This window comes from Kwoniella botswanensis, chromosome 1 (assembly GCF_036426115.1).
Source record: "Kwoniella botswanensis chromosome 1, complete sequence".
Taxonomy (NCBI): Eukaryota; Fungi; Basidiomycota; class Tremellomycetes; order Tremellales; family Cryptococcaceae; genus Kwoniella; species Kwoniella botswanensis.
Window position 1 is genome coordinate 14,623,966 of NC_088599.1, and position 26,712 is coordinate 14,650,677.

Below are 26,712 nucleotides of genomic sequence, written 5' to 3' on the forward strand. Positions count from 1 at the left end.
CTCACTTTATGTCCGAAAGTCTAATCGCTTCCAACACAATACACTCTATCATTTCCTGCCCCTGTCACCAGACATTAAAAACTCATTTACCCTCTTCAGACTAGCTCTCGGCGGATTCCCATCCGGCCAAAGCGAAATCAAACTATGCAACTTGACAGCTATATCGCTCTTCGTCAACACCATATCCTCCTTTCCCTGTTGGACTTCGTCATTTGACGCCGGCATCGAGCAGATGAGAGCCAAAGCAAGGGGTAAAATCAATTTCCTACCTTCTACTGAAGGTTCAGGGGGTTCATCGAGTTTAACTTTTTCTTCTTGTTGTCGCTTTCCTTCTTGTGGTTGTGCTTGTGATTTCTGATATGTCTTCAAGACCAATTCCACATCTTCTTTTCTTCCATGTACCAAAACCACACCTCTTTCTCCTCCTTCACCTTTCACAAGATCAACCAACTCGCTTAACGTCGATTCAAAAGCTTTACCTTCGGTTTTAGAATTCGCCACAGCCAATATCCTCTCTTCGGGCGTAAAATCAAGTAATCGAGGTAGGTCTTTAGGATATTTCTCATATTCCACTGCTCTGACTATTATCGGATTAATCGATGAAGTTGCGTATTTCCATTTGGTAGATGTAGGTATGATAGGTGATCCGATTCTTAATGCTATTCTCGAGGATTCGTCGGGTATACCAATCGTACTTTCACCAATACTTGAAAGAGAATTTGAATCGAGGGAAGAAGCTGAGGGAGCAGGTAGTTTCGACATCGAATGGGATAAGACCAGTTCATCTACCAGGGAAGGTAAATCATCTCTTTCCGCAATGAGAAGGTCGGATTTGTTGGAATGGAATAACGTAGGTGTTAAACCCTATGATCGATTAATAAATCACTATATCAGCTTAATAGTCCTATCAATGAGTTGATGTGATGCTTTGAGAAGAAGCCAAATGGGAATAAACATACTCTAGCCCAAAGCTCGTCATCGTCCCCTGCTCCTGGTACATAATCGAATCCGACCGTTCTATTCGTATCTCCCAACCTGGTGACTGAGGGTATCTGATCATCTGGGTTATTCACCCAGCGCGAGGCCGAGAGACATATTATGGGTGTATAAGGAGGATTGAGAGGTATCGCAGGTGGAGTGGAGGTGGATGGGTGGATGAAGAAAGGTCGTAAGGGTTTGGTGAGGATGGGTAATGGAAGGGAAGATTTCTATTGCCATACATCAAAGTCAGAATCGGTGAATGATTGGGATACTCCACATGCGATCAAATGCATAATATCAGATTTGCTTCATTCACTCACCTCGAGGGTCTCTGCCCATTCGTCCAATCTATCTTCTATCTGTGATTTCTCAGATGGAGAAACTACCTTGGGAGGTAAGTACAGTTCTGTATCCCACTCTTCGTCTAGTGGTATGTTTCGCCGTAGCTCAATTGCCAGGTTGACGACGCAGCACCTGCAGAACGAACGAACGTATCAGTCGAGTTTGAAGTACGGATGGAGCAAAAATGTGAAAACTCACCATATAGGGACAGTTTTGGATAGTCCATCAGGCATCCTTTTGCCTCTTCTCGTCGAATCCACCAGTATCAACCTGTAATGCCCATTATGGATCAGCTCTTTTTGGTATATCAATAGATGTCCGTCCAACGCACCCTCCGCAATCTTCAGCATATTTAGCTAAGCTCAGATTGGATCTTCTGAGATTGAAGTCCCATTGCTAAGGTGAACGAAATCTTCAGCTTTGCCGACCGTAGGAAACAAGATGTTTTGCATGACCCACCGTCATATGTCCATCGGTGGATTTAAAGTAAGCGTAAGCTTTCGAGCTGGTCTGTGACAGGAACAATTGTTAGTCTACAGTTCATGATATGGAGGGAACAATTCACTGACGGAAGGATCACAGTACCAATTTCCGCACCGCTGATTGGCTACAATAGTTAGTCAGGCATGTCGAATAGAACGAGATGAGACGAATACAAGATCTTAAGAGGGACATTGTAGGGAATTTAAGGCCGGAGAGGGGCAGGGAAAGAGGAGAGGGGGAGGGCTGAGGGGAAGTTAGAGCAGAAGGGTATCTCTGATTGTGAGGATGTCTCCTCTGACTGTTGTGTATATAGGATTCATTGACGAGCACTCACGAACGACCTCAAACCTCCCGTCAAACCAATTCTCAGCTACGTCCTTCACGAAGTTCTCATCCGCCGATATAGAATGTAACCTATTAAACAGATCGTGCTGAGTTGCATATTTCTTGACGGCCCGTATGTCCGACATGTTGTTATTCTATGTCTGCAGGTCTAACCTTCGTACCAGTACTGAACAAAGAGATGAAGAACAAAAGTGGAGATGGAGAACGCATAAACAGATTTCTGAACTTTTCGGTAACAAGTTGATTTTCTGGGTTAGCCGTGCCTGTTAATGAGATGACTCGTAGAGATCAGATCAGCATAGGCGTAGTTTATCGATGCAGCGGGTGACAGTCTATCGTGTTCTCGTAAACTCATCCATTTCTAAGATGGGGAGGTGCTGGACAGAGGATGAACATGATAGGAATCAGCGTGAAAGGTAAAGTCGTCCATCTATGTTATTCTCATGTTCAAGTAATTATCTACAGTATGTATCTAGCACCTAAGTAGGATAACACCATAGGCACTATTCGGAAGGGTCTGTTCGAATAGTCGAAGACATCTATACTGTTCTCAATCAATGATTCACCCACTCAGGTGAGGTATGGAGAACACTATAGACCCTGTTTTTATAGATCTGCCCAGAAGAAAAGAGCAATACTACGCTGTTCTCTCACCCAGCCCCCAGCTCTGCTAATGACATAAAAACTGTACAGAACACCATAGTCTCAAATCGAAGCAACCCCCAAGTCGGTCAAATGACATGTCTATGCTGTTCCCGTCTCTGCAAATACGCATGAGATACCAGCCGCATAGAGCTATCGTTCCAGTATTTTTCCAGGTGTACTATGCTGTTTTGCGTTATGTGAGACTGAGAGGGATGATACGGTGTCCGTAACCCAGAGAAAAGGGGCTTTCAGATATCCATTCAAATGGATTTATCCACATCATACTGGTTGTGATCGCACTGCATTACATACATACCAGCTCGTCTTCCCGTGATATTTTATTCTATCATACACTACGATATCACTGACCGTCCGCAGATACATTGTATATAGCAGCCGGACCCTTGGCATTATAGTCAACTTTACTTATCGCATGTTTCCCTTGCGAGTCTAAGAAAGCGACCTGGTCAAGAACAAAAAATCAGTATACTGTACAAAATTCTATGTCCTTTGGTATTGTTTACTCACTTTGGCAATTAGTGAACCACCTAGGAAAGGTGCTAATTCCGTTGTGGAGTTCTTGAAGTTGGCGAAGTAATCTGGGATGTTGAGTAAACGTATTTTGGAGGGTTGGCAGTCAGATGTCAGATCGGCTGAAGATAGGAGGTATGGGGATAGGTATGTTATCAGTGCTGGCGAGAAAGCTATAAACCGCGATTAGTATCGTACGACGAATATCCTTATCCGTAACGAAGTATGCAGCACACTCACTCTTGATCCTAGCCAGTTCACCGACCACACCAACACTTTCCCATAATCCTAATCTCTCTCCCAAACTCAACGAGGCATTATCGATCGCCCTTCCCACACCTTCCCAAACTGTATCACCGCCTTTCTCCTTACCCAGCAACAAAGGCTCACACAGCCGGTGTCTAACTGGACCTAGCTGGATCTCTTTGCCAGGTAGCGAAGGGATGTTGATCACTATCGCATCGATAGGTTGAGGTAAAGCCGCGGCAGCAGCGGCAGCATCTGCGGCCGCTTGAGCTGATTTGGCTGCTGCCGCTGCTGCTGCTGCTTGCTGTTTCTTGGATTTATGCGATTGGGTTGTCGGTGCAGGTGCACTGTCTCCTACAAGTCTAACAAAACACAAAGGCATCACATCAGTATTTCATCTTCGCATATCGTATGAAGGATACAACTTACTTCTTCGCAACATCAAACGAATCATCTTCCTTTTCCGCCCCAACCACCCCACTCGGGTTTCCAACTACTATCGATCTATTTCCAGTTTTCAGGAACGGCACCTCCAAATCATCACCCGTACATTCATTCCAAACAACTTGAGATACCTCTCTGACCAATTTCTCCTTCTCCTCTATCGACAAGTCCTCTTTTCCCGAAGCAGCTTTCAACTCTTTATCCAATAATTCATCTTCTAACAGCAAACTTTCTAAGAATCCTCTACAATCTAATTCACCTACTTGTACGGTTGTTGAGCATTCCCACCGTACGACTGAATCGGTTATTATGAATACACTAGTTTCAACGGAACTGATATGTACGATAATCCCACTTGTTGCACCCAGTGCGTATATCGATGCTAAAGGTGACGGTATCAAGGAGAATGCCGGGGTGTTGAGTGTCTCAAATGCTATTTGAGTATAAGCTGCTTGAATGGATAGAGGTAAAGTCGGTGTCGGTGGTGGGATGAATAGTAACGGTGATGAGTTAGATGTTATGGTTATTCCCAGCAGCGTGTATAGGTGTATCCTGATGTAGTGTGAAGATCAACATGAAGGTCAATGGGATGAATGACAGACACCACTTACAAGACATATTCTCGACCCTCCCAATCGTCTACCGACTTGCTCGACCTGAATGGCCAACGTAACTCGTACTTGTCTGCGAATCCATCTTCCTTCTCCGCGTTTGACAGATCTTCACCTACTAACCAACCTGACCTTGATGAAGTTTCAGGAGCAGGGGCTTGTGGAGGTACTTCACCATCCATGTGGACATCCCCACTGACTTCCTCAGGTTTGAAGGATAAGGAAGTCGAAGGTATAGCATAAGATGCTCGTAGGGTCTACCACACGGGATTAGCTTGGGGCACAAGAGAGAGAAGCCAAAAGAGAACGTACAACTAAGGGACGATTGAACAGTTCTGATATACCGTGGACAGCTCGTATATAGTCCGCGTCGCAGTGTACGACGACAGCATGTGATTCACGTAGATGGGCCATGACTGAATCTTAGTACGTGTAGTGGTATATAGCTTATATCTATACTAATATGGCGTGAATTGTGTTTTACCTGAACATCAACATCAACATTGCAGGCGAAAGGACGTGTTTTGACGCAAAATGAGTTAGGTACGCGACTGGACAGACCTGAATAGGCGAGCGATTCTGCTTCACCTGCAGCCGGGGCAGAAGGCCCGCCGGGATTGTATCTTATCAATGATCCCGAGATGAGATGTCAGATGTCGTCTTAGAAAGTTGAATGCAGTCGCTGATCACCATGCCTTTTTGCGCCTCAGTTAGACTTCAGTTCTTATTGTCTAGCTCCCAGCAGATCAGCAAATCAACATGTCAGAAGAGCATTTCCTCACCGTCCCACCGGCCCCAAGTGATGAAATTCGCTTCGAGATCTATTACGGAGTTTCCTCACCTTGGGCATTACTAGGTGCACCAGAAGCACAGCGCATAGCGGAGAAATATGGCGTGACGATACATTTGAAGCCTATCGTAGTCGTGGAAGAGAATGGTGGGATACGAGTACGTCAAACAGCACCTCGGATCTCGACCTTTTCCGTCTGACTAATTCCGAACACACGTTTATAGCTCAAGACTCGTCATCCCGCTCGACAAGCATATCATGCTCTAGACCTCCATCGAACCGCCAAACACTTGAACGTGCCTATGAAAGCTTCTCCAAAGTATTACCCTCAGCCAGCAGGTACCATCGAAATCGCCGGACAAGCCATCATACGCATTCAGCAGAAGTTTGGTATAGGATCGAAGGAAGCTTTGAAGTTCAGTTATGAGATTCAGAGATGTATATGGATAACGGAACAGGGGGATCATTCAAAAGTCGAGACTCTCCAGCAGATCGCCAGACAATGTGGCTTCGACGAGCAGACGATAGATGAGTGTGTGGTAGATAAGAGAGGGCAGGAGGGGGATGATGGTGTCAAAGAGTGGAGGAGGAATCATGAGGAGGCTGTCAAGCTGGGTAAGCCATCTGCATTCAAGCAGGAGTTTTCTCCTACTAACCAAGCGGATTGGCTGATTGATTTTTATAGGTATATTCGGAACACCAAATTACGTAGTGAACGGAGAGATATTCTGGGGTCAGGATAGGTTGAACTTCGTAGAGATGAGGATAAAAGAATTGATAGAAGCTGGCGCCAAGCCTATCAAGTATTGATACAAGTGGTATAGATGCATGCTGGGTATTAATAAGACACCTTATTTTCTGTAAAGCAATCCTATACGGACTCGTCTCCCGCCCATCTTACATCCGCTTCATTCTCCAGCCAGTCCATCCACTTCTTAAGGTATTTACTGCCTTTTCCTACAGTGGAAGAATCGCCTACTACGCACTATATACAAGAGTTTGAATATCAGACTCATAGAGTTCCGGTTCGGTTGGCAATTATAACTCACCAACTGTCTCTTCGCTCTGGTCATAGCCACATTAAGTCTCCTATATTCACCCAAGAAACCCACCTCTCCCGTGGGGTTTGATCTGACTAACGAAAGTATGATTGCCTAGTAACCGTATAAACGCTCAGCTGTGATTCTCCCACAATCCATAAGCGGATGAATTTTACTCACCTCTCTCTCCTGACCTTGTAATCCATCAACACTTCCTATAGTCATTTCTGGATATTCCTCATGCAACATGCTCGATATGAGCGATACTTGAGCTTGATAGGGCGTGACAATCCCGATTTCAGCCGGATTAACGCCTAGCTCGATCTAGCAGCCCAAAAGTTCAAAATATCGATCAACTACTCGAACGACATCCATGGTCGGACTTGGGTACTGAATTCGGACATACCAATTTTCTGGCCCATTTAGTCACCACACCAGCTTCATTCTCATTCGACTTGGATCCTTCTCCTATACCACTCTTCTTGCTATCCCGATCATCTCCTTCCGTCCTTTCGTAAAATTCACATCCGGCCGTGTCAAAGAACACCACGACAGGTGCCAAATGATCTTTCGATTCTTCTGACTCCTTGTCTTCTATAGAAGGCAAGTCCAATAACGTCCTCTTGGAGACCGACTCGTGTGATATTAACTGGCATTCATAGAGTGTATCGGAAGGGAAAGAGGCGATGAGTGAATTCATACGATACTGGACTTTCAATACCCTCTTGATCCCTTCTCCATAGATAGACTCTAGTCGTTCAAACAATGTCGTTTCTAATGTTTTAGGAGGCTTCAGTATCGTGCGTGATTTTACGCTGATGCCATTTAGTTCCTCGGATAGACCTTCAACGTCGGGTTTGAGGGATTTGTCATCTTTACTCATTATTGTTGGTGGTAGCTAAAATACCCTGAAGTCAACTCTCTATATCACCTTGGTCGATTTTATCTCATAATTGGAACCTACCTGTTGTGGATCACCTGCCAAGATCAACTTCTTAGCTTTCAATATCGGTACCCAACAGACAGCTTCTATAGCTTGAGTCGCTTCGTCCACGACGGCAATATCAAATATCATATTATTGAGTTGTCTCGACCCAGCGCTATGGCAGGTCGCCAATACCACCTGAGCACGAGATAGAACTGAGGTGACGACTTTGCCTTCTCGCTGACGATATCTGGAATCGACACATTAGCGTGACTCTGGTGACTGGTTCTTGTCCAGATATGCAGGTATGAAACCTGGAGCAGTAGTTTACTTACTCTTTCCTCAACTCTCTAAGTTCCTCCCACTTCTTCCCCCTCTCTTTCCCCTTAACAGCCCCTCTCTCACCCTTCTTCTTGCCTAGATCCGATAAATGACCCTGCATCTCATTACCTACATCTTTCAGCAATTCACCCTCTTCCCCATTCGCTGCTCTATAATCCAATGTCTCTCGAACCAGATCGCGGTGTACCCTGGTAGGGTGACCTAATCGCAATATCGATCCGGGAGGTAAGAGGGAAGAGTAAGGGGGTGATTGCGATAAAGCATGTAATCGAAGCAGCAAATTGTCCAATGCAAGGTTCGAAGGGGTAGTGATGATTATACGGGGTGGTTGAGTCGTAGAGGATGAGGCGGGACGAGAGAGGTATTGGAATATTAGTTCGATAAGTGTATGAGTTTTACCTGTCTATAGTCAATGTTAGAAATACCTTGAGGAACGATAACAGCAAGAGTAGTAGTAGTGCCATATGCTACACTCACCCCTGGAGGACCATGTATACAAGCTACATCATCCGCTTTGAGACAAAACCTAATTGCATCTTTCTGGGAATCATTCAGATTTTCGTCATACCACTTTACGTCCTCCTCTTTGGCATTGTCTTCTTCGTTGTATCCAAGCGTCGGAGGGACATTTTCAGACCACGAAGGTAATTGAATACCTAATAACGAATTGATCAGGGGAAAGTTCTGAGCGTTGGGTGTAGGTGATCCTTCTTCCGGTAAGATCAACCTTTTCAGATGAAGCAGGGTTTTATCCATTCGATCGAAGGTTACCGTGTTGGCAAGTTTCAATCTGTTCACTAAACGTTAGTCACGCTTTCATGGCACTAGGAAGGTATCGACAGGTCTATGCCGAGCTAGATTTACTGAACTTACAGCCTCAATCTTTCCGGTAAGTCAACCTCCTTCTTCTCGTCTACAGCGACCACGACCTTCTCCTGAGAAACCTTATACACAATTCCTTCAACTGCATTATCACCTTCATCTCCATTATCTTTCTTCTTGGCTTTACTCTTTGTTGAAGAGGAAGTAGATGATATATGAGCTTCTACACGAACGGGATCACCAGATCTGAACGTATGAGGGGGTAATAAAGGCGAGACATGATATGCGGAAGGTCGATTGAGCTCTATCAAGCTGTAGATCAGATCGACCCGGTCAGAACTGTATCATAAGATATGTAATCTCATATCCGCTCACCTCTTACCTCCCAGTCCGACACTTATGTTACTAACTCCCAGACCACCTATAGACAGACCCCGTTCTTCTAGTAACTTGGGCGAACATTTCGAATTCAACAATCTGGTTTGTTCTTCCTCTGCTTTACGTTCCAGCTCTAACAGGTACTGGTGACGGTTGATGAATGCTTCAAGGACCGAGCGAGATGGTGGAACAGGCTGAAGGAGTTGAGAAGTCATGGTGAGCAAGAAAAGGAGCAAAAGTGAACGAATGTTGAAAGCCAAGAAAGTGAAGGAAAATGCCGATTAGATAAAGATTCGACAACGACAACGATGACGTTTTGAGCTGAGGCTCGGATCCGAGGTGCGAGAGTCATTCAACATCATCAATGTCTACTCATTTTGCTTTGGAAGCAAAATCAACTACGGGGGCAATACACCAGCACAAATGCATGCATCTCTAAAGTTAATAGTAGAATACAAGATGTGCGCTATGGAACATTAAAATGCTAAGCCAGACTTGCACTCATACACTGATTCCACCATTGAGTCTCGTAAAAGTCCTCATGGCATCTATGGGTATCATCAGCACAAATCCGCCTGTTCTAGTACCGAAGAGACATAGCTCACGATCAGCATCAGTCAAACTAGCATCGTCCCCTCCCACCTTCATGTACAATTCCAGCTTGTCGCTCTTTTTAGCCACCAAAAACCTGTTTGAAGTGGATTTCGCGAGTACCTCCTGTATATCCGAGCTGTCGCAGTGTATTCCACAAGAAGGCAAGGGAACTATCAGCATGATACCACGATCTTGCTTAAGGGAATCAACCGGAACATACTCTTGTATGGCTGATCTCAGATGAATTAACGACTGATCAGAAATGCCATCTAATTCGCCTCTTGTCACGATCCTGTCTTGCCCTAACAACGCTATACAGGGGTTATTCGAAGCAGAGTGAGGTTCAGGTGAGGTTTGACCAATGAGCTTTTTGAACAGATCTGTAGTGGCTTTGGTATCTGGAAGAGTATGAGGCGGGACAGCATCTTTGAGAAGTATGACGGAGACCAGGATATCGTTGCGCTACATCCTCATTATCAGTGTGATGTGCGTGACCAAACACCTATTTCACTCACAATTACCCAACACGCCCGCCTCTTCTCGTATACACCATCCTGCACCGACCTGATCCACACATTCTTGCCTTCCCATTCTATCTCTTCGTCCGGCTCCACAGCCGCTTCGAGCTCTTCTACAACTACGGAAGCGGGCTCGACATGGTGAGTCCGATTGTTATCATATGTGAGAGGTTCCTGTCTATCGTGAGAGGTAGACGTTGTTGTTGGTCCCTGTTTATCTTGACTCCCGACCTGTACAGAAGTAGGTGTCGACGATCTTGCCAAGCCAAACACATTTCCCACATTACCCATCGCATCTCCTATCCCACCCAATCCAAACCCCCATTTGCCTTTCCGAGCTTCATCAACCCCATCCTCGGATTTGATTGCGCTGTCAGGTTTGGGGAATGATGGAGTGGATGAAGGAGTAGAGCTACGTCTTATATCCGGTACCCATCCTCCCAAAGTTGTCCAACTCGATTTACGGCTGTTCTGTGTTTTTCTACCTAAGCCAAGGCCAAGATTCAAGCCGAAGCTCATTGTGTGTCTATCACCGCTAGTAGGTATAGGCTGCGATATGACAGGTGGAGGAAGGGTCGACTGGACGAGGTTATGTAGATATCTTATCAGAGCTGGATCATCCACCACTTCGTCCTTGTACAGAGGTCCTTTGGGTCCGACCACAATGAGCGAGCCTTCGACGCTGGACCGATATTCCTCGATCAGGTCGGCTGCAATAGACATTGGAGGATAAACTTCCACCCAGGTTGACAGCGATGGTGAGGAGAGATAGGCGGATTCGAATTGAAATGCAAAGCGAGTGAAAAACTTGTCGAGGATGGTCGAGAGAGGAGCTGAAGGGATGGTGTGAGAGGAGAATGGTCCGTATAATAGCTATGGTAGAGCTGCTCGTGAGCACCATACATTCATTCTATTTCAAACGGTCTCACTCACCCTGAAGTCCTCATAGCCCTTGGCTAAACCATCAACAAGCATTTCATCGGATATGCCTTGAGAACCATTCACGGGGTCCTTCTTCTCATTGTCCAGATGTGAGAGTGTGATACACTAAGAAATCCTCTTCTATCAACACTGATATCACCGAATGATTTCGAGCGGACGTACCATATATACGTAGAAATCTGGTTCAGGACTAAATACAATCAGACGACTCCTATTCCCATGAATCGAGGTGTATTTGGAGGATGATTCGATGATCATACTAAGGGGAACGTAAGTGAAAGGATTCCGGTATCAATAAGATGAGCTCTCAACTCACTTTCCAAATCCCCTTAGCCCTTTTGCCAGCCCTACCTGCCTCAACATCTTATCTCTACTGACACCTCCGGCCTCTCGAGAGGTATAAAATAGGATTTGGGCAGCTTCCCTTAAATCATCATCGTCGTCTTTGTTATCTGATCTCGGTATATCAGGTCGTATGGTAGGATTGAAAATCACGAAGTGGGACAAGCTCGCCGCAATGGTTTTGCTCGGTCCAGGAGAGGCGGTAGCATTGGTGGGAGGCATCTCATAAGATCAGTGCGATATGAAAGAAAGATACGAAAATGTAGCTCAAGTAGCTGAACAAATGTGAGCGTTGAGTATCGGACATGCGCGTTGATGCCGTCTCAGGGTTCATCAAAGAGCGTTGGGTTGATTTGTGATAGTAAATTCATGTTATCCTCCGACATGGATTAGATTTTAGGAGGTCCCACTCCTCTTGCTCCGGGCGATTCGTGGAGAGCTCGCTCTACTGAGCTGAACAAGTCGCAAGGAAGAAGCATGGTGTTATCAGATTACTACTCGCATCAACGTCAAACGTCAAACCTCCACCCTCCACCCTCCACCTCCCAGCCCCGGTGAGCTATTCCTGGCTGCCAATCTCCACCCCGAGGTCCACTTTCCACACATGTATAAGAAGAGCAATGGACGATCACAATGGGTGTAGGCCAAAACGGAGGAAGAAGCCATACATTGATCCACATCGACTCAAAGAGACTGCAGAGCAATGTCCTCCGAACTGACATTCGTGTTGATCACAGGTGCCAACACAGGTATAGGCTATCAAACCGTTAGACACCTGCTATCTTCCCATATACCTTATCATATCTTCCTCGGGGCTCGATCGGAGGAGAAATCTAAGACAGCCATTGAGAATCTACTTGAAGGATATCCCAATACCCAATCAACTCTGTCACCCGCTATAGTCGATTTGGAAAGTGACGAGTCGATCGAACAGGCCGTAAAGGCTGTCAGGAGCGTCACAGACAAGATCGATGTCTTGATCCACAATGCTGGTAAGTCCCTGTTGTTTGCTAGACCAAGGAGCCGGTATTGACCCTTTCTGCCTTATGCAGGCGTCGAATTAGATGTGAACGGTCCAACTCAAGGTCTGACCACTCGAGAGATATTCGACAAGACATATACTACCAACATAACTGGACCCCATATTCTCACCACCCTACTCGTTCCCCTGTTACTCAGATCAAGTAACCCTCGATTAGTGTTTCTCACTTCTGGTACAGCATCATTCGAGCTCAGCACTAACCCAGAATTCATTTTGAACAAGTCCCCCGCGGCTGGATGGCCCAAGCCCCCTCAAAGGGAATTGTTCTCCTATAAATCATCGAAGGTCGCACTCAATATGATCATGCGGGATTGGTATAGGATCTTGAAAGAGGATAAGGTAAAAGTATGGACTGTCAACCCAGGCTTAGTAGTTACCGGTCTAGGAGGTGATCCAGAGATATTGAAGAAGTTAGGTGCAGGTGATCCAGCTGGTAGTGGACAGTTCGTGGTGAATGTCGTTGAGGGTAAGAGGGATGAAGATGTAGGTAAGACTGTACAAAGACAATGGCTGTACGGGGAAGTCCTGCCTTTCTAAGTTGTAGAGCCACAGATGGTTGCACCTGTATGAAGACTGCCACATGATGTACACCCAATACTGTACAGTGGGTACATATCCCTAATCCCGACACTTATAAGCTTAGGATCTTCAAAAGGCTTGAAGTCCGGCGGTAAATGGATTGGAGCACAGTATAGTCTCGAGAAGATAGTAAATGGACATGATCATCTCACCCTTGTTGTCACCCCAGTCGTTCACAATATGAAGATCCTCCGATCCTTAGCTTAGAAGCGGGAGTGGTAAAATATACATCTCCTTCGTCCATCCGAGCAGCAAGCGGTGCCGAAGAGTTGCCCTCTCTCTCTTCCTTGCGCCCTAAAACGCCTGATGACGCTAACTTTCAATCGGACGCCTTCTTCTGACCTACTGATATGACAAGCATTTCGACGGAGAATGTCACCGTAGGGATATTCGCTTCCTGACCTTTACTGCTGTCTGTATTACTGTATATACCACTAAGCTCCGTACAAGCCGTTGCCACCGAATACAGTAAAAATACACGGTACAGGCATAGGGTAAATTTGCTTCAACTGCAATCGGATGATGTGATCTACAGAAACTTAAATATGGCGTTCCTTTGGTTTGTACCTTCAGGATTCATCTCACCTGCGAAGCTGTGATGAGGTGTGCAATAAACCATCTACGAGTGGTAAGTTACTCTTGCATGTGCAGCAGAAAGCGGAATTTTACGAAAAAGGCAATTTCAGCCTCAAACCGCCTCAACCGTAAGGTTACGTTTCGGTGGCTTCTCTTAACCCTTAATCCCTTGATCCAAGATAAAGTTTCGCTAGGATGCGGACCTGATCAACGCATCCGATCAGAGCCAAAATGTACAGGACAAAGAAAGTGAAGCATTTGGCGTTGGTACAACCCAAAAAGCCATATCGGTATACAGTAGGATGCATAGTTTTCGTAAAATTGACGTCTTTCGCTTTGACTTCCTATCTGGATATCGTCACAACCAGATCTGAACCACGGGCATTGGGTAGGGATGGAAAAACTGTAAATTTCTCTGTTTCCGAGACATAAACCTAGGAAAGTGGAAGAGTAATGTTCTCGACCAAGCCATAAGTGTACTGTTAATATTGAAAGTTTTGTTCTTCCTTCGTTTCTCATCGTCTATCTCTCTTTTCTTCAAGGTCGTACCACCATAACTTATATCTAGTCGTCTGTCAATCGTTACAATCGATCAACGACATAGACTAAAAAGAATCACTGGAAGGTATCGTTACAACCTCCAGAATCAGTTTGACCTGGGATCTCAATCAAGAAATCAGGAAATCACAATATCTGCACCTTTTTACCTTCTCGACCCACTAAACTTACCTTAGAACGATAGAACCTGTATATCAAGAGGCAGCATGAGGTTCCCCAGATATTTCGCCATATTTCTAGCTATGTTCCTCGTATTCATATCCCTCGCCACGGCAGTGCCAACGCAGACTACAGATGTGGACACATTCGACGATGATCCCCCAATTGACAGCTCCATCGAAGATTTAGAAAGTGCCGGGACACCAGAAGAAGCTTCACAGCAGATAGAGATGTTAGATAATCTGTCGAATGCACAGAGGATGGCAAGGGGGTTGCCCCTGCGGAAACCTGGTCATTTGTTCAATGCGAGGTGTGAGTCTACTTTTGTTTTTAGCTCTCTTATCCTATCACAACTCGGAAGCTGATACATGTGAATACTGATAGTGGGAGCGAGAGCGCCGGCACCTTCCCAGCTGAGGAGAGATTTAGGCTTTTGATCCATGCATTTCATTTTATTCAACAAACGTGAGTATATCTATTCCTCCCACAACTACAGCGGATACTGACGAATCACAGCACAGATCTTGGGCTCGATTCACCATACCCATAACAATAGACATAGACTTATCACTTTGCAAACATCCAGTAGTGACGGCGCTCACCTACAGAACATCATCTTGTATCATACATCTCTACCTTAGACATATATAGACTTTTTTGCCACCCGGCTCTCCTATTATCTATTACGATCCTGGCTGAGACATTCCACCGGCGGGATAGGTCTCGTGAAGCCTCTCAAGACATTATTGATTTCTATACAATGAGCGCGCTTACATGCATAACATCATGACATATGTGAATACAGTATGGGTCGGTCTGAGTCTAAAAGAGTAAAACATCCTCTGTTGTGAATTCTGTCGTCTCGATGGGAGGTTGCAAGCATGCACAGACGATGAGACTATCTCGATAGGCTGGCCTTGTGCGACTACAGCTCCTTCTGATGCGTGCCTCCATACGGTGTGCAAAGTTTACCGAAAGACGGATCTACCGCATAGGGTGTACCAGCGTGTATATATTCTGGCAAGTCAAGTTCCTGGTGGAAGTGAGATCACACAGGACACCCATCCTATCTCGCAATAAATTATTACCTCGATCCTTCCTCACACTCCTCATATCCCTCATTTACCTGATCGCAACATGTCACGCAGCACCTGCCTTCCATCCACCAACAAAAGCAAACGGATTCGATAATCGACCTCAGCGTATGTTACTTGAACCAACTCATTCGCAACAGCCAAAAGAGAAGAATATGACAAATGCAGAGAAGTTAGCAAGAGGACTACCGTTGAATAAGCCCGAGAGGCTATACAAACCTAGTTTTCCGAGGGGTAAGTAGATACATTCGGTGACTTTAAGCATCGTCTGATAAAGGATGATGCTAATGAAGAATTTCGAGATCGTTCCATGCATAGCTTTACAACCTAGGCAGTCCAGGTGGTAAAACCATACGGTTTGCTTGACATCATCTCGAATCTCTTTTGCTTGTTGGGGATTGAATACAACATTATCTTTGGGCTCCTCGTATTGTTCATTTGAGCCTCGTGTTTTTACTCTGTTCTTTTTGGGCTTTCCGTCTTGGCTATCACTGCTCATGTCGTGTGTTTAGACCCCTGTTCTTGTCCAATGTATGCTATGTGGTATTCTCCACCACACGATCCTATTGTACCTCTCATTGTACAGAAATCAATTAATGGACATGACCTCTCCTCCTTCACTATTCCTTCGTTGGGCATGCCCGAGGTATCATCTACCTCAGTCTCTCCTTCAGTCATCTCACAATGAAATGTCGGGATATGCGGGCTTGTAATCCCGCTATAATTAGACCACTCACAGTCAGTCAGGACAGTCCAATGGACTCCAGTCACATTTGCTGGGACTTCGATCAACATTAGATTCGTACACAAGAGCTAGTCATCTTTCCAAATATTGCTACATTTGTCTTCTCAACATCTTGGGAGATCGTCACCGCAGAAGGCAGAAGTAAATCATACTAATTCGATCGCACATCTGTTTATCTCCGCTTTTGACGGTGTATATTGGCGGCGGTGGCGATTCTAGCTTATCTGACCGTATGCGCAGAAGCACCAACATAGTCGATCGGCTGGATACTGCGAGAAGAACGTAAGTGGATTATTGTTCTAGTCGATGGAAAGATAAGTGGTGCTGTAAATAGTACTGGAGCATCAACAAGTCAACAAATCAAAACCAGAATGTGGAACCGATTAACGTAAATTACTGTAACTTGGGATCAACGCGTATTTTCACCATGGCTGTGGCACAATCCATGGATATCATGGAAGATCTCCCAGGAACAGAAATGTTAATCACCAAACCTGATGGATCATCCGATGAACCGATCTGATTATGGATGTTTACCTTAAACACCATCCAAAGGAACGCGTAGTCGTTCATACACTGTAAAGAAGAATGGTGAAAGAATCATGGAGTCTGTGTACGACTATATAAAGCATTCACAAGGATGTGCCGAATCACAACCATTTTGTCTCATCTTCTTTTAGTGGTAGAGTAATAAACGATAAAACCCAATTATTCCAACTAGTACACATTCCTTTACACAATCAAACACTTTCGTCATGATATCTAAATTTCTCCTTCTTCTCACTGTTCTCGCTCTATGCCTCATGGTAGTTCAAGGATCACCCATCAAAGTTCCTTCTACACCCACCACTAGATCCAATACGAACGACAAAGAAACGAGGAACGATCGACTAAGTAATGCACAGAGGATTGCTAGGGGTTTACCATTGAAAACCCCAGAAAGACTATATGATCCTACTAGAGTCAATCGTGAGTTGTCAACAGCGATACTGTAGGTAGAAAAGGGACGATGTTGACTGATGGTACAACGTTTTGGATTGCAATTTACTGTAGCTTTGAAAGCACGAGCTTCGTAAGTCCCAATGAAGTACTCGGGTTCATCTGGTGACTCGATTCACTGATGGTGCTGGTGATCGATTGATAGTGGATGAGCTAGGAAATAAGGCCGAAGTAGAACAACACTAGGAGGATTCAGAGTATTGTGAAGCATATCGTATGACTGGCCTTGGTGTATACGAATACTCTATGATGGCTCATCATGACTTGACGCGTTAACAGTACATTATATTGTTCTTTACTTTTCTGTAATCTTTTGTCTTGTATTTGGGATTTGGGCATGAAATAAGAATTCAATGCAGTTATTGTGCGATTTCAAGTCGATCGATGATCTCTCATTCTCTTGCATTGAATAATCCCTCCTCAGCGACTGTGAAGTCCAGCCGCCAAGACATCGCACAATATTTCGTTGACATTAGTATATACTGGTCTTCGGGCTAGCCATGCTGAACACACCATTTTGAGGTAAATAGTACATTGCACACTCGACGCAGAGGAAGGCAAGAAGCGAATGACAACCCGCGGAAAGATGATGACCAGCATACAGTATCGTGTTTTGTGGCGGATCTATGTTGATGTGCTTGATAATCGCTCTTTGATTTCTTATGAATTCAATGATATTCCCATGTGACAGCTCTGTACCAACACAATGAGAACCTACCATTCCAGTGGGAAAGTAAGGAACCACACCGCAAGTCGACTCCCCTTTCTTAACTGAATTATCATTTCCTGTTTGAGGTATCTTCCACTCCAGTGATCGAAAGACCGAGTCATCATGTGGGTCCGTAGAATCCTCCTCAAAGCTTCTCTCACCATCTTTCCCATCTTCGGCTTTGCCTACCGTAAACCCGAAACTGACTCTGGAGCGTTGCCACCCGTCTACAATAAGAGAGATGCCATCTCAGGACAAAGATTGAGTAACGCCGAAAGAATCGCCAGAGGTCTTCCGCTCAAGGCGCCAGTGAAGAAATTCGGTCCGACAAAGACTGAAGGTGAGTCCACGGTCTACCTCAAAACTGCCTCCAGGACTTACTCAGTGAGGAGGGTGATAGCGATATACTGCATACAGCCGTTCGCTGTCGTCAATCTCAATCGCTTCAAACACCAGCATTTTACATCGAAGCAGTCAGACTGAACTCGAACCCTCCACAGGTCGGTTGATAATGCCAATGGTGTGATAATTTCACCTGTAGGTTCATCATCGTCCCCGTATGTTCTTTTTGCCCAGTAGACAAGTGATTTGTTGACGAAATCATATGCAATTAAACGATAGTCAGGCTTCTCGAGTAGTTTTCGAAGTTTCTGGTCCACTGCCCGCTGTTGGAGTAACCATCAAGGCTAGAAATGCCATTGATGGTGGGGTTTTCCCGATCGTTACTAGGGATTGGACGAATCTAGATCAACCTATGAGTGCTACTGGTAATCAGTGAGTTGTTTCCGACCAAGAAGTACAGTTTCACTCTTTGTATGTCGACATCTCAAATCTCGTATGATTTGTAGCACGGTCATCTTCACATATGATCCCAGTAGTCATACAGGCGACAATGGAGATCCAGTAGGACGGTACGACGCAACAAGACATCAAAGTTCAAATTGGTTTATACCTACCATACCAGGATTCGTCGATGTCATCTGGCATAATCAAGATGAATCATTGTTCTTTCCGCATTTCTTCTTGGATGTTAGCGGTACGCCAGGTAATGAGGGACGAAGGGTTCTGAGAGCAGCTAATAAAGCGGAAGATCTCAAATTGGGTATCTATGATGAGGCTCGATATAGGGTGCTGCTTCGAACAGTCCCGGTCTAAAGGAGGTGCAGGGTTAGGTAATATCTTGCCTGTTTTATGTATATATCACTTTATGGAATTTCAGTAGGGAGAGGTTTCTTTGTTTGGGCCAAAACATGGCTTTCTAACGTATGTTGTGTACAATACCGAGAATGCATGTCATGTCAAATCAAATTCTCCATGTATCTGTTGTTTTGACCACCATCAGAATCATTTCTAGCAAATGTCAGAGCAGTCGAAACTTGTCACTCCTCATCAAACAGGTCCTCTGTGGCCTCTTCAATCCTTCTCTCCCTGGTCCTCTCCCAGTCTCTCTCTCGTTCAAGCTTAATTTCCCTTTGAATGTTCCCAATAGATTCCCTGATGTTTCTACCCCATTTCAGAGGGTTACAACATCGCGAGGTTTTGGTATTCGCAGTCGTTCCAGCGGTACCAGCAGTACCAGCGGCGCTTGATCCTTGTCCTTGCTCAAGCTGTGAGGGGGTAACATTGCGAGCATATGCAGTCTGACTATCAGCTCTGCTTCTTTCAGTATCGGTGTTGCGAGTGTCAGTAGCTGAGCCGTTGCCCTGATGTTGCGTACCGCTACTTTCGCCTCTTTCCATCTTTGATATCGTGAATGGATGTATGCTGATTGGCAAGTGAAGGGAGAATTGCAGTAGCAAGACCCGTATTGTCTTCGAGCATAGGAGGCAGTTATATACAGCACAGACTGCAGTGTATCTTCAACATGAATCGGTCTGAGGATTCGGCAGAGTATCAACTAGAATTCGAAGGCCTGACCTTCCGTTCATTGACGTGAGCATCTCTCCCCTCTCTTTTGATGGATTTTGAATTTGAGTTCCAGCAACGAATGCTACTCGTACATTATCGTTTGAGTTACTTTGACATGAGGGGATGGCAACGTAGATTTGAAAGTTTTCGCAGCACGATCAGCATAGTCAGTAGTATCATCCAATACGCGAAGGATCAAAAAGTTACGAAGTCTTGATTTAGGCGGCTTTTTCCCTTCCCATACTGCGATATGCATTGTTGACTACACACAATCATTCCAGTTACCACGTTGATTTGAGCATTGCACTTTTAGTCTTCTGTCTATCTTCACGTTCACCTTTATTTCCTTTTTACAACCTAGCTCTTTCTTTCTCTTTTTCAAACTTATCAAATTCAACGAGTCAATTCTTTCCCAAAACCTCTTTAATGCCTTTTATGACTTTCTCCAAATCACCTCGTTGTCTGTCAACGGCTGTAACGCCCATATGACCGATTCTGAAGTATTCAGTGACGATGGCTTTGTGTAGACCTGCCGCTACGACGATATCTCGTCTATCACAAAAAGAAAATCAATCCATGTTAGCAAACAACCACAACCATCATAAAACCCCTTTTCCCCACGAAGTGAGGGGGGAATTACTCACTCGGCAAGTTTAGGTAAGACATCAGGAGCTTGCAATCCCTTCGGGAACTTGACAGCTGTCATACCGTTCGCAGCGATATCTCTACTCTTAGGAACGAAATCAAGTCCGATGGCAGATAATTCATCTTTGATATATTTAGAAGCTGCTTTATGGGCCTCGACTCGTTCTGAGATCGGTTTGGAGACGATGGACTTGAGCGAGGTGTTGAGAGCGTAGATGAGCTGGACAGGAGCTGTGACGAAGAACAAATCAGTCCACTTCAAACATGAAACCATACAAAGAGGGTATACTGATACTCACGAGTAGCAAAGTACGATGGTTTGCCAGCCTCGTAGTTCTTCATGATTGGGATCCACTTCTTCCATGAGATGTAGTATCCTTGTTGAGGGGTCTTTCTATTTTCGGAAACCTATACAAGGGTTGCACAAAAGCAGTTCATCAGTTTTTTGGCATCATCCTCATACATCAATGAGTAGATCTGGATAGATCCGGATCTCGACACTGGGCGTGCAAGATGGTCCATGGCTGATAGGGATCGAAAATATCACTCACCTCAACGGCTCTCTTAGAAGCCAAAACAACAGACAAACCAGGAGGTACACCCAACCCCTTTTGAGTAGCCGAGATAACGACGTCCAATCCCCATTCATCGAATTTGATCTCTTCAGAGGCGACTGAACAGACCGCGTCGAGCACAATGAGAGTCTCGGGCGAGTGTTTCTTGACGAGGGAAGCGATGTGTGCGGCGGGAGATAAGACACCGGTAGAGGTGTCAACGTGGGTGATGGTGATGATTTTGGGTTTCGATGAAAGGGCGGAGATGATTGCTTCGTCGCTGTATACATATACCATACCAAACCATCAGCACCTGCTGATATATGGTCATCTAGACGTCTGAACACAAGGAAGAGAGCAAAGTGACGGGTGACATGGTAGAAGAAAAATAACTTACGTTGGGATGTTGCCGACTTCAGCTTTGACTTGGTTTACCTTAGCCCCATAAATCTCGAGGCTGAAGTAAAAGCATTAGCGCTGTACATGGTTGAATCTAACTATAACAGCAGTGGCTGACTTACCATTCAGCAAAACTGTCACCGAAGTAACCCGTATTAAGCACCACGACCTCATCGCCCCTCTCCACGAGATTGACTCCAACAGCGTCCCATCCGAGGGTACCAGATCCAGCGATGAGGATAGGTTGAGAGCCCGATTCTTCGGTGGACAGCAACACCTTTCGGAGGAGTTTCAATGATTCCCCAAAGACGGGAATGAACGCTGGTGAGGTATGGGCGGTACCTGGTGTAGCGTTGGCTAAGAGAACAGGGTCGGAGAACTCGATTGGACCGGGGATGCTGTATAGATGGTCAGCAGGAGTACCGATTATGGAACACGTTGTGTATGATAGCACCGTCACGGAAATAACCAAAGAAGGGTGGAGATATAGATATATTAAGCCAGAATGAAAGACACTCACACCAATAATTTGTGATCAGCTTGTTTGAATTCAGACATCTCGAACGTAGAAGTACCAAAGGATCTAGCGATTATGGGGAGAACGGGTCTGAAGTTTCGACGTAACGGGTTGATTGATCTGATAGATTGTCTAAGCACGCTCTGAGCCATCTATATGACTTTTGTGAGTAGGTAGGATACTGAACGAAGAGCGCTCAAGATGGTACAGTAAGGTAGAGTAGGAGTATATATAGCCAGTGGTGATTTCCAATTCAGTCAGTACACCCGGATATCACCGTACCAGTCAAACTCGGCTGTCATGATCACGGTCCGATATCATCGCATAAATTGGAAATCAAATCACAGACATCCAATGATAACATCAAAATATTTTACTGCTGCATGATTATTTATTTACTGTATACTGTTATAACGAATGTACTTGGACATTATATACAAGGAAGAGTAAGATGTGACAATACGATGCAAGAGTAAGAAACAAGCAAACAAATGATGACAAAACTCTACACAAAAATTCTCTTACAGTTAGTCTAAATGGTCTTGGCAAACGCTATGAACCCACTCAAACCTCTGAAAGCACCTTTAGCAGTCGCACCGTAATGTTCCAACGTGTGACCCTCTTTATCCCTCCAGATCCCATCAGAATCCACCAAACCGTATTTCAAGGTGTTTTGATTGGATAATAACGTTTCCATCATCTCACTGACGACTTGCTACAGATACGAACCATCACAAGGGTCGGCGCCTGCTCGTTTCTCGAATTGCGAATGAAGAACGCGAAACTTACCTTTGAATCTATCATGACGTTTATCTCTTGTGAGTGGAACCACGATTGACTATCTACAACCCCGTCCCAGTAAAATCAGCTCGGTACATACCTTCCAGTTGGCTGGATGACCCACCTTGGTTACCATTCCCGAATATCGCCACTCGATCATCATAAGCCGCAAATTTGATATGACAATTTCTCTGTTTCTTCACCGCATTCAAGGGTCGTACTTGATCTTTGCCGGTGTACCAATAGACTTTGAGGTACTGTTCTTTCTTGTCTTTTCGTAAGATTTTGTATAACCGATCGACAACTTCTTCGTTGGTACCTCCCTGGAAAGGGATAGATTCGCCTTTATCATTGAATCCTGCGAGGTTATCATTTGTGATTAGTATATACTCTTGCTCAAGATACAAGTGTGATGGTAAACGATGCAGATAGCGGATGAATTAGATACACAGTCTTTTGTGGATCGATATGTCTTTGTCCGATAATCCACTGAGACTCACCCAGATCAAGTAGCAGAACGACGTCCACACCCCTCCTACAAGCCTGTTTAACAGCCCTCACAATCGGTCTAGCGTTCAACGTAGGAGTTTGACTACATTACACGTCAGCTACATATCCTACAGAGACGGACATCACAGCTAACTCACACAAACACCTTCTTTTGAGCATATCTAAATCCAGCTAACCAAGCTGCATTCTGGGGATTTCGAATATCTGCATTTTCATTCCACAAATCAGTGTTAGACCAAACCGACATCTCATACACATGTAAATTCAAGCTTACCATGATGACCGGGGACTAGATCACGCAGAATACCCAGAATTAGTATCTTCCTCTTCGGTTAAAGATGGTACGTTTCACTCACATCCATGAGGCTTCCTACACGTCATAGCTATAGGGAAAGGATCATGTGGTTTGTGCACCACGTGAGGTTTGAATTCGTCTAATTCATCCGAATCTTCCACTGTCGCCCATGCGTCGGAAAGTGCACCGGCATCTATACCACCCACAAACATCTGTCAGTCATCCCGTTCCATTTGAATCACAAGAGTGCAACCATCGGATAGAGGAAGCAAAGGATAGCTGCGAATGCCTGAGATGGCAATGACTCACTGAACTTCTTGGAAAGAGCAAACATCCTCTTACTTCCAGTCCCCTCAGGCTGCATTTCCTCACTTTGTCCATCTTCTCCATTCTGCCGCTGAGAGGAAGAAGGGGGTAAACTCAATTCCACATGTTTTTTAGTTTTCTCATACAGATCTCCAGCTTCCTCTGAATGGGTCGCTGTGAGAGGCAATGGTTCACCCAGTGTGTCTCGAGGAGCTGAAGGTATTTCTTCACCAAGTGATACGGGAGCATGTTCCGTACCATTCGCAGTGTCATCCTCCTGTGGTAAGTTTATGGTCGATGTTATAGGGGACGACACGAAGGGTGTATCTTCATGAATTTGGGGCAGGCTGGTATATGATCCATTTGGTGAAGTCGTAATTGGCCCATCGCCCATTACCCGATTTGATCTATCACCATTGTCATCATTGGCATCGGCAAATCCAACATGTTTCTTGTCTCGTTCCCGTCCTCGAACACCATCCACATTCTTGACTGGTGCTCTCGTACCATCCTGACTGATAAAGTTCTGTCTATCTGGCGCAGGTGCCGAAAAATCATTCGAATCCCAATGTTCATCCACCGCCGGATCATGAGGTAAAGGATAGGATTTCGATTTGAGTGGTACATCATTCGTTACCGTGGGTGAAGAGGGTGCTTCCGATCCATTCGCAGTGGATGTGATCGTAGCCTTCTCATCTTCGTTTTTATCTGATCCACCCACTCGAAATCAGCTCAACATCCATCCATCCGAGCAAAGTACATCACATAAAGTGATGTTAGTTCTAACTCACGTTGAGATCTTAACAATCCCATTTCCCCACTCGCTCTCCTACTTGGCCCTCTACTCGGTCCTCTACTAGGCGCTCTTGAAGTCGAACCCAATCCCCACCTCTCCCTAAACTCCCTCAACTCCTTCATGGCGGTATGCGCCCTCGCCTCAAGTTCTTCACCAGGTTTCCAGTCGTTGAAACTCGCCTTCTGCTCATCAATCACCCTTTTCACTGCCTCTCTCAATCGTTCAGTCGCACCAGGACCGTCAAGACTGTGCGCATGGGCCTTTTCCTCGTCTATATCCCTCGTTTGTCTTCTGAGTAATAATCGAGCAGCTTTGGCAGCTTTGAGTATTTCGATATCGTCAAAATACGGATTATGATCTTGGAACAGGTAATGGGGCTTTCCAGTCACGGGGTCCAAGGGGGGTTGATAGGGTGTTGACATACATGGTAAAGGCGGTGAGAGCTTGTTCCACCATGAGTGAAGGGCTACTTCGTAGAATGAATCCACTATTGGTCCTTCGAGGTGAGTCATCATTTCGAGATTTGGTCGGTCTATGGAATTTAAACGAGTATCAGCTCATCTGAGCATTGTAGTCAATACGATAGATAGCAAGGGTCTCACCTTGAATGTTGTTACTGTTGATCAAAGCTACTTTCCTATCTACAATCAAGAATTTTGCGTGAAACGTTCCTAACAGTACCCTATGGAAATTCTATAACAAGCGCCATTATCAGTATAATACGTGCGAAATATTGAGTTGGAAATGAGCTTGACTCACGATAACTTCCATATCCAACCCTTGTACTTCCTCTTTCTTCGGTAAATCCAATGGAGCCCATTCTTTTGGATTGACAGGAGCATGAGCATTCCAAAGTTGTTCCCAAGAGCCTCTATCATACATGATCTTCACTATCACTTTGGGTTTACCCGCTTTGATCGTTCTAGCTGACAAGTCCCGTAAAGCGGACGAAATGGTATTTACCGAATTAGAAGGTCTAAATAGCGCACAGAAACCATCAACCACCAAATACCAACATACCAAAGTACATATCCCCAGGAAATGGAGTCACTCACTGCCAATAATTCGTAGCTAAGAAGACTTCTTTTTCCGCACGTATGATCACATCCCTATAGTGTTGCATTATATCTGGGATAAGGGAGATGATAGTCAATGGCATCGTCGTAGTCGAACCTAGTAAATCAGGAGGGACCAAGCCGGATAGAGGATCTCTTTCGAGAGTAGGTAAGAGTGAAATGTACATCTATTCATCACAACCACACGTTAGCTGACTTATCAAGAAGCTATTTGACTGACAGAGAAAATCAAGCAGGTAGCATGATTGAGAATGGAGCCTGACTCACTTTCCAAAACAATTCTCCAACTACTGCCTCCTCACCCTCTCCCTCCTCATGGTCAAACCTCCAACCGGCCTTTTTCCGAAGATCTTTCCCTTGAGCTTGCCATTTCTTCATCTCCTCATCTGTTAAACCATTTATAACTGAATGTTTCACTTTGAATCGTCTGATCAACCTGAATAGTGGGTTGGGTTGAGGGAAATTGCTGTATATGGCTTTACCTGCTGAATGGTTTGGATGGTCGTTCAAATATGTAGATATAAGTTTGGAAGAGGAAGTTGGTGATGATTTGTGTTTCTCCGGAAATGAACTGACATTGTGGTCGGAGTGGGATGGTTGAGGTCGGGGCTGAGCGTATGCTGTAGGGGGTTGAGGTGTTGAAGGGACTGAGCTTGAGTTGGGAACTGCTCCTTGTTCAGGTTCAGGTGGTGGGACATGAGTCGAAGTCGTGCTGCTGATACCACCAGCATGGTCATATGAGCGAACTGGCGGTAAACCCTCGATAGTCTTTCCTGCCGACGTCGACATCTCGAAGGGGATGAGTCGGAATTACAAAAGGATCCAATATATCTGTTATTGTGTGTTGTGCGGTGTTATTCAAGTGTACTGAGTGATTTCTATCTCTATTTCTATTTATTGATGATCTATGCTGCGCTTGAGGAGACGAGGATGACGATGATTGAATGTTTTTTATCTAGGTGGACGTTGCTTTAAATAGCCAAGAAATCCGGTACAGGTTTAGTGGGCTGTGCGACTCTGATCTCCTGCCGAAGTCTCCAACCTTCGTCGTTTGAATGTGTTGTTGTATGTTGCTACAGATTTTCACAGAAATAAGATGATGTGGATGATCGTTGCTTTCTCACTTGTGCATACATCAAGATGA

The 26,712-nt window shown here is 45.0% G+C and overlaps 12 protein-coding genes across 12 annotated transcripts; 5 read left to right on the plus strand and 7 right to left on the minus strand.

Moving 5' to 3' along the window:
- Positions 1-48: 48 nt before the first annotated feature.
- L199_005525 (uncharacterized protein) lies at positions 49-2,276 on the minus strand (the record flags this gene model as incomplete). Its single annotated transcript, XM_064891235.1, has 8 exons — positions 49-864; positions 960-1,208; positions 1,302-1,455; positions 1,522-1,593; positions 1,655-1,719; positions 1,783-1,833; positions 1,893-1,930; positions 2,141-2,276. 8 exons carry the CDS (start codon positions 2,274-2,276, stop codon positions 49-51), a joined length of 1,581 nt encoding a protein of 526 aa, XP_064747307.1.
- Positions 2,277-3,157: 881 nt separating this feature from the next.
- Positions 3,158-5,042, minus strand: L199_005526 (uncharacterized protein; the record flags this gene model as incomplete). Its single annotated transcript, XM_064891236.1, has 6 exons — positions 3,158-3,259; positions 3,325-3,500; positions 3,568-3,935; positions 4,003-4,569; positions 4,629-4,885; positions 4,941-5,042. 6 exons carry the CDS (start codon positions 5,040-5,042, stop codon positions 3,158-3,160), a joined length of 1,572 nt encoding a protein of 523 aa, XP_064747308.1.
- A 345-nt stretch (positions 5,043-5,387) lies between these two features.
- Positions 5,388-6,228, plus strand: L199_005527 (uncharacterized protein; the record flags this gene model as incomplete). The annotated part of the gene is made up of 3 exons (XM_064891237.1): positions 5,388-5,576; positions 5,643-6,033; positions 6,104-6,228. The coding sequence occupies 3 exons, from the start codon at positions 5,388-5,390 to the stop codon at positions 6,226-6,228; spliced, it is 705 nt and encodes a 234-aa protein (XP_064747309.1).
- Positions 6,229-6,289: 61 nt separating this feature from the next.
- L199_005528 (uncharacterized protein) lies at positions 6,290-9,140 on the minus strand (the record flags this gene model as incomplete). Its single annotated transcript, XM_064891238.1, has 9 exons — positions 6,290-6,403; positions 6,468-6,572; positions 6,639-6,782; positions 6,865-7,356; positions 7,423-7,633; positions 7,719-8,128; positions 8,203-8,515; positions 8,599-8,859; positions 8,923-9,140. 9 exons carry the CDS (start codon positions 9,138-9,140, stop codon positions 6,290-6,292), a joined length of 2,268 nt encoding a protein of 755 aa, XP_064747310.1.
- A 286-nt stretch (positions 9,141-9,426) lies between these two features.
- L199_005529 (uncharacterized protein) lies at positions 9,427-11,543 on the minus strand (the record flags this gene model as incomplete). Its single annotated transcript, XM_064891239.1, has 7 exons — positions 9,427-9,473; positions 9,531-9,655; positions 9,740-9,981; positions 10,035-10,910; positions 10,971-11,084; positions 11,142-11,238; positions 11,296-11,543. The coding sequence occupies 7 exons, from the start codon at positions 11,541-11,543 to the stop codon at positions 9,427-9,429; spliced, it is 1,749 nt and encodes a 582-aa protein (XP_064747311.1).
- A 481-nt stretch (positions 11,544-12,024) lies between these two features.
- Positions 12,025-12,900, plus strand: L199_005530 (uncharacterized protein; the record flags this gene model as incomplete). Its single annotated transcript, XM_064891240.1, has 2 exons — positions 12,025-12,313; positions 12,374-12,900. 2 exons carry the CDS (start codon positions 12,025-12,027, stop codon positions 12,898-12,900), a joined length of 816 nt encoding a protein of 271 aa, XP_064747312.1.
- A 1,382-nt stretch (positions 12,901-14,282) lies between these two features.
- L199_005531 (uncharacterized protein) lies at positions 14,283-14,672 on the plus strand (the record flags this gene model as incomplete). Its single annotated transcript, XM_064891241.1, has 2 exons — positions 14,283-14,547; positions 14,620-14,672. 2 exons carry the CDS (start codon positions 14,283-14,285, stop codon positions 14,670-14,672), a joined length of 318 nt encoding a protein of 105 aa, XP_064747313.1.
- Positions 14,673-16,829: 2,157 nt separating this feature from the next.
- Positions 16,830-17,150, plus strand: L199_005532 (uncharacterized protein; the record flags this gene model as incomplete). The annotated part of the gene is made up of 2 exons (XM_064891242.1): positions 16,830-17,043; positions 17,128-17,150. The coding sequence occupies 2 exons, from the start codon at positions 16,830-16,832 to the stop codon at positions 17,148-17,150; spliced, it is 237 nt and encodes a 78-aa protein (XP_064747314.1).
- Positions 17,151-17,905: 755 nt separating this feature from the next.
- On the plus strand, positions 17,906-18,937 carry L199_005533 (uncharacterized protein; the record flags this gene model as incomplete). The annotated part of the gene is made up of 4 exons (XM_064891243.1): positions 17,906-18,122; positions 18,200-18,282; positions 18,408-18,556; positions 18,631-18,937. The coding sequence occupies 4 exons, from the start codon at positions 17,906-17,908 to the stop codon at positions 18,935-18,937; spliced, it is 756 nt and encodes a 251-aa protein (XP_064747315.1).
- A 224-nt stretch (positions 18,938-19,161) lies between these two features.
- L199_005534 (uncharacterized protein) lies at positions 19,162-19,521 on the minus strand (the record flags this gene model as incomplete). The annotated part of the gene is made up of 1 exon (XM_064891244.1): positions 19,162-19,521. The coding sequence occupies one exon, from the start codon at positions 19,519-19,521 to the stop codon at positions 19,162-19,164; it is 360 nt and encodes a 119-aa protein (XP_064747316.1).
- Positions 19,522-20,091: 570 nt separating this feature from the next.
- L199_005535 (uncharacterized protein) lies at positions 20,092-21,957 on the minus strand (the record flags this gene model as incomplete). The annotated part of the gene is made up of 7 exons (XM_064891245.1): positions 20,092-20,242; positions 20,335-20,566; positions 20,635-20,743; positions 20,887-21,169; positions 21,287-21,346; positions 21,411-21,686; positions 21,809-21,957. 7 exons carry the CDS (start codon positions 21,955-21,957, stop codon positions 20,092-20,094), a joined length of 1,260 nt encoding a protein of 419 aa, XP_064747317.1.
- Positions 21,958-22,337: 380 nt separating this feature from the next.
- L199_005536 (uncharacterized protein) lies at positions 22,338-26,357 on the minus strand (the record flags this gene model as incomplete). Its single annotated transcript, XM_064891246.1, has 13 exons — positions 22,338-22,520; positions 22,595-22,647; positions 22,710-22,943; positions 23,086-23,177; positions 23,233-23,299; positions 23,370-23,384; positions 23,452-23,583; positions 23,700-24,404; positions 24,488-25,024; positions 25,095-25,185; positions 25,252-25,468; positions 25,548-25,735; positions 25,836-26,357. The coding sequence occupies 13 exons, from the start codon at positions 26,355-26,357 to the stop codon at positions 22,338-22,340; spliced, it is 3,036 nt and encodes a 1,011-aa protein (XP_064747318.1).
- Between the last annotated feature and the right edge of the window lie 355 nt (positions 26,358-26,712).